This window comes from Streptopelia decaocto (assembly GCF_964273445.1).
Source record: "Streptopelia decaocto genome assembly, chromosome: 1".
In the NCBI taxonomy this organism is placed as follows: Eukaryota; Metazoa; Chordata; class Aves; order Columbiformes; family Columbidae; genus Streptopelia; species Streptopelia decaocto.
In genome coordinates this window covers 38841015-38850459 of record NC_138663.1, presented here as the reverse complement: position 1 = coordinate 38850459, position 9445 = coordinate 38841015, and the positions used below count along the sequence as shown (strand labels likewise).

General features: G+C 49.7%; 1 protein-coding gene across 1 annotated transcript; it reads right to left on the bottom strand.

Moving 5' to 3' along the window:
• Positions 1–1153: 1153 nt before the first annotated feature.
• KCTD17 (potassium channel tetramerization domain containing 17) lies at positions 1154–7512 on the bottom strand (the record flags this gene model as incomplete). Its single annotated transcript, XM_082063407.1, has 7 exons — positions 1154–1415; positions 1878–1950; positions 2645–2770; positions 3115–3210; positions 4158–4249; positions 5992–6100; positions 7306–7512. 7 exons carry the CDS (start codon positions 7510–7512, stop codon positions 1324–1326), a joined length of 795 nt encoding a protein of 264 aa, XP_081919533.1. The 3' UTR covers positions 1154–1323.
• Between the last annotated feature and the right edge of the window lie 1933 nt (positions 7513–9445).

Sequence of the window (9445 nt, the reverse complement as noted above, 5' to 3'; positions counted from 1 at the left end):
CCAAAGGGTGAGGACTGGGCCTTCTGCAGTGGACACCACCCCGGGGCCCCAGTAGCATCCAGGGTGTTCAGGAAGAGACTGCCGGCCGCAGTGGCTGATGACTGATGTCCCCAGCAGGGGCCACTGTGACATTAAGAAAAGCCGGCCTGCCAGTGGGGGCCCGTGGGCTCCAGCCCCTACAGCAGCCCAGGGAGTCCTTGGAGCATCTGCCGTCCTCCAGGGCTGAGGCTGAGGACTCCAAGATGAGTTTGTAAAAAAGAATGGCTGCCTGTGAAGAGTGAAGGGGGCTGGGGAGTGTCACTGTGGGACAAGGAGCTGACGTGCACTGCAGTACAAAAATAAATATATAAACCAGAAAATAAAAGGCTGGATTGGAGAGTGAAGGTCACATCCTCAGACCTCTGGCTTGTAACAGCTAGGGAAGAAAAGAGAAAGAGAGAAACAAAATCAATGGCAGAAAAGAAGATGTCATTCAGCATGGAGGGGAGAGTGAGAAACGGGAGAACAGGAAAAGGGAAATGACAGAGGGCATAAGAACAGAAGAAAAAGAGAAGATGTGAGGAGTGAGGGTGAGAGAACAGAGAAAAAGGAAGGAAAAGCCCATGTGATTAACATACACTGACTTTTAGGAGAATAACACACAGGTCCCACAGCCATGGACAAGGAGGCTCTGAGAAGGATATCAGACAGCTAACAGGGGCTCTCCACCAGAACAAAGAGTAGCACTGAGCACCTCCAAGTTAACAACAGCCCCACAGATTTCCAGTATGAGAGGGGAACCCTCCTTGTAAAGCTTTCTGTACCCAGCCTCATGCACGCAGGGCAGGCAGCCTTCCTGAGCAGGAGGCTGAGCACAGAGGCTCATTTCACATACAGCTGTGAGAACATCTGGAGAAAGGACAAGCTGCTTCCGCTCTGCCTTTGCCACCCTCTCCCACTGTGCTCTCATCCTGGCAGAGGCAGCAGGAGAAAAGCCCAGGGAAGTGAGAACAGGGAGGGGAAAAATCACAGGCTACCTTCTGCAAACCACTCTGGGGCTGGCAGGCAAAGGAGCTGCGGCCGGCAGTCTGGAGAAGCGATCTGGCATGCGTGTCAGGCAGACACGTGGCAGTTTTTCCCCCCTCCCCGTGCCACCCCTGCCTGCTTTGCATTCATTTCCACCTCTCTTCATTTCTCCTAGCTGCGCTCTCCTTTCTGCTGCCAGAGCCTCTGGTCCACAGCCGTAGGGCCTGCTTGGTGGGTGAAGGCACACATAGGATGAGAATCAGAAAAGCCACCTCAGGTATGAGTCAACATCCCCTACCTGCTTTCCCTCCCCAAGCGCTACAAACCAGGGCCATACCCACAAGAGGGGAGTGAGTCACTCATGCAGAGCTCAGGCTGGCAGCAGCTGAGAGTGTGGACAGGTAACATACCTGCAGAGGAGGAAAAGTGAGGAGCAGAGAGAGACAGGGCCCCGGGCAGGGAGCACACTGAGCTCTGGGGGGCAAAGAGCACAGAGGGAAGGATGCCAGAGGCTGGGGAGTGGGGCAGGGTGGGAGGCAGGTGACAGTGCTGGGATGGCATAGAGGAGAGCAGGAGGGAGAGTCTGGAGGAAGAAAGATTATAGTGGAATCCCGAACAGATGGACAGTGTGCAAATAAAAATATAACTACAAATATATCAAACAGTTTAAAATACAAAACAGCAGCCATGGTAACAGTTCTCTCCTGTGAGCTTTATCTCCAGAGAGACTCCTGCTCCTGGAGAGGACTGCCCCTACACCCCACTCCTGTCCTAGTCCTTCCCTTCCGCTAGCTGTGAGTTCCCACCAGAAAGGTGGATGGGTCTATGCTTGGGGGGTTATTTTTATCATTTTCCTCAAGGATTTGTTGCACCTTTCTCCTCTGCTTCTGCTTCTGCCTCCTCCTCCACCTCCTGCTCTTCCTCCTCCAGGTCCTCCTCTGTGCTCTGTGGCCCAGCATGCAGGACAAAGGGAAGAAAGAGTGGAGATACTTGCAAGATGAGCCATGGCAGTTCCTTCTGACACACAAGAGAATAAAGCAATGGTCATGACACTGGAATAAAAAGAGACCTTTCCCCATGGCCAAGATGGCTCTGGATCAGGGAGCAAAGAGGCTTGTCTTCCTCTGGAGCATGAGGTCAGGGCTGTCTAACCCACTTAAAAGTGCTGTGTTCCCACTGTCCAACAACTGCCATCAGTCGCTAGTGCTCTTTCCTGTATCCTAGGTGCCTACAGGATGTCATGCACTGTCACACGTTTCTGTCCTTACCTCAAAAGGGGAGCAAGTGATCTGCCCCTTAGTCTGGGACTCAGCAAAAGGAAAGAGAACATTGCCAGACCTCCAGGGAAATCACACTCCAGCAGCAGAGTGACACACAGCATGGTCATGAGGAGGCATGAAGGGGATGTTAGAATAGCATGAGAAGTGCCAGGGTCACTCACGAAAGCAATTTGCCATACACAGCTAGACACCACCACTCTCAACACATGCGGTCCTCCTTTTGGGCCATGGGTGTAATGCCACGCTGCTGAACACCAGGACAAGCCACTGAGGTGCCCCACAGTCACAGTGGAGAGAAGAAAGAAAAGGGAGTAAACAAGAGTGAAGGGTGAGCAGAGCCGTAACGAAGTTGGTCTCACCTTGGCTTTGTGGCTGGGCTCAGAGCTTAGGCCATTGGATGAGTTGTACAGCTCTTTGGAGACCACACACAGGAACTCTGTCTGATCCTCATTGCCATAGTTATAGGATGAGCCAATGTTCACAAGCTAGAGAAGATGAGAACAAGAACCACAAGCACATGTAAGACAAAAAGCCAACCATGCAGCCTGGAGTACAATCCCTACCCCCAATAGAAAGGCCTCATAACTAAGCTGAGGAGGCAGCACAGAGAAGAAGGAGAGGAGTCAGTCAGGATGCGAAAGAGCTTAACCTCACACAGCATCCTCTGAACTTATAGAGAAGAGGCAAGATAGAGCCAGTGTGACAGCACCATCAATGACTGACCTAATATTCTCAGAAAGGGAAGGTGCCTTGCCTGGGGACTGTATGGTACCCATGATTTTTCCCCCAAAAGACAACTCCTGCTCAGCCTCCTCTGCCTTCTCCAAACCTGCTCAAAGCGCCATCCATCTGACATGGTGGAAACCATCTGAGTGAGCTCCTCTTCCTGGCACTGTAGCACACGGTAGACATGCTTAGGAGGCACCTGGCAGAAAAATTACAGAGCATGTTGACAACAATCAAATGCTAAAGGCTGTTGCACCCTGCAGAAGCAATTGGCAGTACCCTTCCTTGACAGACATGTCCTCTTCCCCATGTCCCAGGTTAAACAGGAATGCAAACCACAACCCAACTTTCTACTATGTTGTCATGGGGAGCAAGAACAATGGTATCTCTTCTGGAGAGGAGGGACTGAGCTGAGAGCTTCCTGCATTGTCCCCAGAAGATACTTGGCTCTTTCAACGGGGAGTTTGCATTTGTTATTACAAAGTCATTTATGCAAATGCCACAAATGCTGATGGGGTTTTGCAAGAACAAAATGACTGTTGCTGGAGGCTTACAACCTGAAGGCATACCTGATGAAGAGTGAGATGTCAGTCATCATTCCAAGAAGACAGATTTTTAAAGTTTATTGGCCAGTACAAAGTGTGATTGTGCCACAGGATTGCTTCCTTGTGCCTCATTTTCTGCATTTAACTCTTTCACAGACATCCCTTCATCTGTTCCCTCCAGGTTTCTCTGCAGGCCTCCCCATGCTCTCCACTGTGATTACACTTCCAGGACTCCCCACACCAGAGCCCTCCTCCCCATGACACCTCTGTTCTCCTCACAAACATCCTTCCATACCCCACAGCAACCAGCTGGCTGCTTCTTCTTGCTAGAGGAGATTAATTGGTTTCAGGAGCTACATCCAGCACTACCTCTGAGGCTGCAAAACAAGCCTGTTGCTTGTTTATTGTAACTGAAATACTGGTAGCCTGTCCCTAGCAAGCCTGTCTATGCAGACATTGGCACATAAACTCTAATTAGTTACTTCTTTCCCTTCCTTCCTGCTTTTCCCAACTCTGTTTCCCTTCTAGACATGCCTCTCCCTTTCCACATCCCCTCCTTCACCAGCCCCACTCTATCTTTCCTTGCCATTTCTCCCCGTACCTGAGTTACTGGGTAATCCTTCTCCTCTAGGCGATCTTTGATTATCCGGATTAAAGGACCAATATTATAGAACTCGGCTTCTTCTAGGACCCCTAAGAAAGACAGAAGGACCACAAAGACAGAAAATTAACAGCCTGTCTTTGGTTTTTGGCTTGAAAAAGTTCAGCTCTGAGCTTCCCGAGGTGCAGAGGGAGAAATGACACTCTAGCCTCACTTTTTAACAGGTTTCTGTCACCTGAAATTCTTACTGCAGAAAATTGAAACCTGGCTCTCTGCACTGCATTTCTAATGCTCACTCCAATTTCCTTATGATGCTTACAGAAACAGGCACAGACAGTGGAGGCTTGTGCCAAGGACTGCTAATACATTTCCCAAATTACTGGCCAAGGAGAATAAATGTAGGCTCCAGCCTCTCTCAATGACCAGTAGCTATCACCTTGTTCAGGCCACCTTCTTGACCACAAATCGTTCTGACCTTGTCACTAAAAGACCCTAGAAAATCCCAGTTTTCCTCTTGGGCCAGTTGGAGTTGCACCCATTTGCAGCCCTGTATGACTTCAGACAATCTTTCACTCGCTTCCCAGTGCTTCATCCCGAAGTAGGTAAACAGAGAAGCATTCAGTCTTTTTCCTCTGTACTGTCTGCATCCATCACCTCTCCTGAGACTCACTTGTTTGCTAACAGGCCTTCAGGGAAAGGGAGGTGGGTTCCCAGAAGGTCAGTCAGGGGAAGGAGGCTCAGAGCCAAAACACTCACATGTCCCCAGGACAGTACACAGACACTGCAGGGGTGGGCATTGATCCTTCTCTACCGGACACACTCAGATTCCTCCAGAGTCCCTCACTCAGCTGTGAATTGCCTAATGGGTTAGCTTCATGCCAGCCTGAGCCTTTGGGCAGGAATGAAAGGCAGCGTTAAATTGTGAATGGGACTCCAGTTTATGCCTCAGATTTGATGTTAAACCCTATAGGTGAATCCCATCCAACCTCAGGATTACCAGCAATGGCAAGTAGGAAACACTTCAGAATTGTGCTTATTACAATTCTGTACCATTGCTTAGATATATTTTTGGAATTATAACTCATAGGTCAATTCTGAAGAAAACTTTGTTCCATTAGATAAAAATATGTAAGGGGGGGGCAAGAAAACTAATGAACATGCAGAAACTGTGCTTGGCAAGGGCCAGACAGCACAGCCTGTCTTTGGAATTGGATGCTTGTTAGACTCTAGCATCCAAAAAATAACAAAACATTGGGGATTGCTGGCTGGTAACACCATGATGATGTTACTGAGTTATCTTGTTGGACCTCCTGTCAGCCTCATATGAAGGATTGCTTTGGCTGGCTTGTTCCACTGGAATTGCTGTAGTCCACAGCCCATCAGAGCAAAAGCAGCATACATTGTGTATCACTGATTAATGATGGTCTTTATTACAGTCAGTAGAAGAGATGAGCCTGGTCTTGTTTGGTCTTCTGGGTTTTCATTCCTAATTAGAAACAGTCATCAACAGAAAACTCAGTCACAAAGCCTGGTTAAAAGTGGATCAGGAACAAGGAATAAAACAGTGTATTGAGACTAAAAGATCTTGCCTACTTCTGTCTCGGTGACATGTCTGCTGAACTAACAGTTGTTAAGCCACAACATCTGTAGGATACTTCTCCCACATATTCTGAATCCCCTCAGTATCCATTCCAAGACCTGCAGGGATAGCCCTCTCAAATCCCCACACCAACCTCCAGAAGAACAAAGAAACAACAGGGTCAACAAAAAGTCCTGCTGTGTTCTGGCTCCAGTAGCAATGTTACATGGGAAGTTTCTGAGCTCCAAGACTTACCCTCTTCAGCCATATCTTTATCCAGAACCAGCTTCCCATGACGGAGAAAATTCAGAATGGGTCCGAAATAAGTGGGGTCCCGGTCTATTAGGTATGCACCAGTCTCATCCTAGCAACAGAGATAGACTATGAGGAGAAAAATCCCGTGGGAAACTTGTAACCAATCCTCAAATGCTCCAGACTACAAGAAAATACAAAGCCAAGCAAAAATTACTACTGTTTCTAAGATTACCTGGAAACTATGGGCCCTGCCCATGGTTCAGTTCCTCTATGGTACCATCACTTAGACCAGGGGTGTCAAACTCATTTCCACTGGGGGCCACATCAGCCTCGTGGTTGCCTCCAAAGGGCCAAATGTAATTTTAGGACTGTATAAATGTTACTATTGCTACATTTGTACAGTCCTAAATTACATTTGGCCCTTTGAAGGCAACCACGAGGCTGATGTGGTGAAAATGAGTTTGAAAACCCTGACTTAGACAGTGCATATAGCAAAGTTCTCCAGTGGAAGAAGATGCCACTGCCACTGCTTTGTGAGATTATCCAAAGGAAGATGATGAACCAAAGCATAAGGATCCCAAAGCACGTGTATGCACAAGGAGTTACACAGAATAAGAGCCACCCAGTGTGCAAGAGCACAGCCAGGGAGGGGGACACCTTGACCTGCACCCCTAGGTAAGGTGAAGAGCAGGCCTTTTTGCAAAGCACCATGAGGTTTTGGGGAAGGAACCACAGATTTTTTTTAAGTTTTGATTGAACTCTGACTTTATACAGGCTTCACCCCCCATGGAAAATGGCACCAAAATCTGCAATTTTCTCCTGGAATGGACAACAGAAAGCCTCTATCCAAGTCCAGCCAGCTTGGATTTTAACTCCTGTATTGTTATGCTCAGCATGCCTATCTCAGCGTGGACTAACACAGCAGAGAAAGCCAAAAAATAGGCCTCAGCCTCCTTCTGCAATTGTGCATACAGGCCTGACATGAGGGAGCAGAGTCCCCTTCTAGGGGACAAGGCTGAGTCAGGCAGATGCAGCTGGGACCCAGGGGATGTGGGGTGCTAGAGAGGCAGGAGAGCAGAGGTGGAGGGGACATGGCCTCTCTTTTCTTCAACTCCATAAGACAGGTGACATGCTACAACACAGCAAGGTGGGATCTGGCAGGGGGAAATCCTTCCCGGGAGAGGAAGGAGAAAGAGGAAGCATTTTTAGCTCAGTTACTCCTGCAGCTGCTGGGGTTTATCTCCATCCCTGCATCCCACCAGCCCTCCCCCTGCTCGGCCGGGCATGGTGCGGGAGGCAACCCAGCTGCCTTACCCGGTCCGACTGCAGCTCCTCACCCTGGCACAAGCGACACAGGAAAGATTTCTGCTCCCGGCAAAGGGTCTGCCTGGTAGTGAGGAAGATGGTGCCCCCCACATTGAGCCTCACCCACTTGGCCGCGGTGCCAGCGGGTAGTGGGGTGTCCCAGGTGGAGCGCAGCCCCACGGCGCCCTGCATCTCTTCCCCGCCTTCCATCCTCATCCTCATCCCCCCCCACCCTCGTCGTGCGGGGACTGCCGCAGGTGCTACCTGCCGGGGATGCCGGGATTTGTAGTTTATCTGCCTCTCCCTCCGCAGTAGCCGCGTTTCCTGAGGAGGAGGATCCTCCCTGGAACCGCTAAGAGAGTCCGGAGGAAAGGAAGGGTGCTCAGTGCTGAGGGATATCGCTACACCTATTAAGAGTAGGATAAACCACAGCTCCACGGCGCTGATGCTTCCTGAGTTTTCCTCTTTTCCCACTTCCACTAACTAAGGGTTGGCCAGAACTTTGGAGGCGCCGGGTGTTATGCAAAAATCGTCGGCATTGATTTCCACAGGCATCCTCTCTGGCTCATTAAAACGTTCTGGGAACTGTAGTTTGCAGGGACATGCATAAAAGGGTGCTGGGAGCTGTAGTTTTCCCGGTCTGCTGTCCCTGCAATGAGGATGCTGTAAAGAAAGGGCTGTGCTGTAGTACATCACACCAGCCCTGCGGCTTGTGGTTTGCCTGCTCCCAGTCCTGGGTCCCGCCTGCAAGCTTCCTCGGAGTCAGGGAGAACAACCTGCTCCCCAGCAGTCAGCAGATTAACTGGTCAGCACCATATTCCACGGCTTTCCCTTCAGGACCTCCATCACCCCAGGCTCGCAGCTCAGTGCTGCTTGAGATGCCACCCTGTTCCTGCTGCAAAATGTACAGACCGTTGCCTTCTTGCTAACGTATGTAGGGACACTTCTGGGAGCTGTATCCTGGATCTGCATGAAGTGCTGGCAGGAGGCAGGAATAATTCCTTTTCCAGAGGAGTTGCTGCCTCAGCAAACTCCCCGCCCAGTGCTGCCTGACTGGCACAAACCATGGCAGAGACCCTCTGCATCCTGCCATCCCTGTTTGTGTCTGGGCAACAGAGAGCTCAGATTTTAATTTAGCTCTGTATGGAGTTTTACCTCTGCCCTAGGCACATCTCACCCACCAAGGCCAATGTGCCAGTCCTGATGTACAAATCTCACCCTGCCTCTGCCAGGCTGAGCCTGGAGCTCAGCGGCTCCTGCCCCATGGGACTCTGTTCAGACATGCTCCTTGGCATGGGCACAACCTGAATGAGCTCTCTCCAGCAGCTCTGTTTTTCCCACTCCCATCTAAGCACAGCCATGCTTGCCAGCAGCTTATGCATATTAGGAACAGAAAGGAAAGGCTGATGTTTCACCTGAGCATGGCCCAAAGCCTTCCTCCCTAAGCAGCTTCCTGGGTCTTTCTTGCCAGGGCAATGCAGCACTGCAGAGACACCGTGTATTGTTCTTGCACTTAGATCTTTGTGTCTTTTGAGGTGATGGTTTATTAGAGGAAGAAGAGAGTGGATAATTTTTTACCCTTTTATTCCTTTTATTTTCATCCATCTCTTTTCTTTTACTTACAAATCACTCCATTTTCTCATTACAGGACATAAAGGCAGGACCACCCTTCCCCCAAATCACCAAGGACTTCCTTCAGAAAAACAGTGTAACTGTACTTTGCTCCTTCTGCAGAGGAGTGCAAAGGGGAGGAGGGGAAGAGAGGGTAACACAGTAAAAGTTCCAAGATTGCTGACCTCCAGCTAATTTAAGCACAGAAACAATTCAGCTGCTGCAGGTTGTAAATTCAAATAACTCTGCATCTTCTGGAATTTATGTCAGGAACCAGCTAGCACGAGAGTGACCAAAAATAGGGAGAAGATGAAAAATTATTTTTGCCTACCTCTATGGAGTAGACTTTGGCCCAAATTAGTGCCCAGCCCTTGGACGAGTCTCCATGGAGCAGTATGTGCATCAAAGATGCTCAGACTAACACTGACCTGAGCTGAAGCATCACTCAGTGCAGCACAGCTCTGGGCTGGAACTGTTGTCCTCCTACTTCTGCCTCTGAGTCAAACCATGGCAAATCTGAGAGCTCTTCCCTGCACTC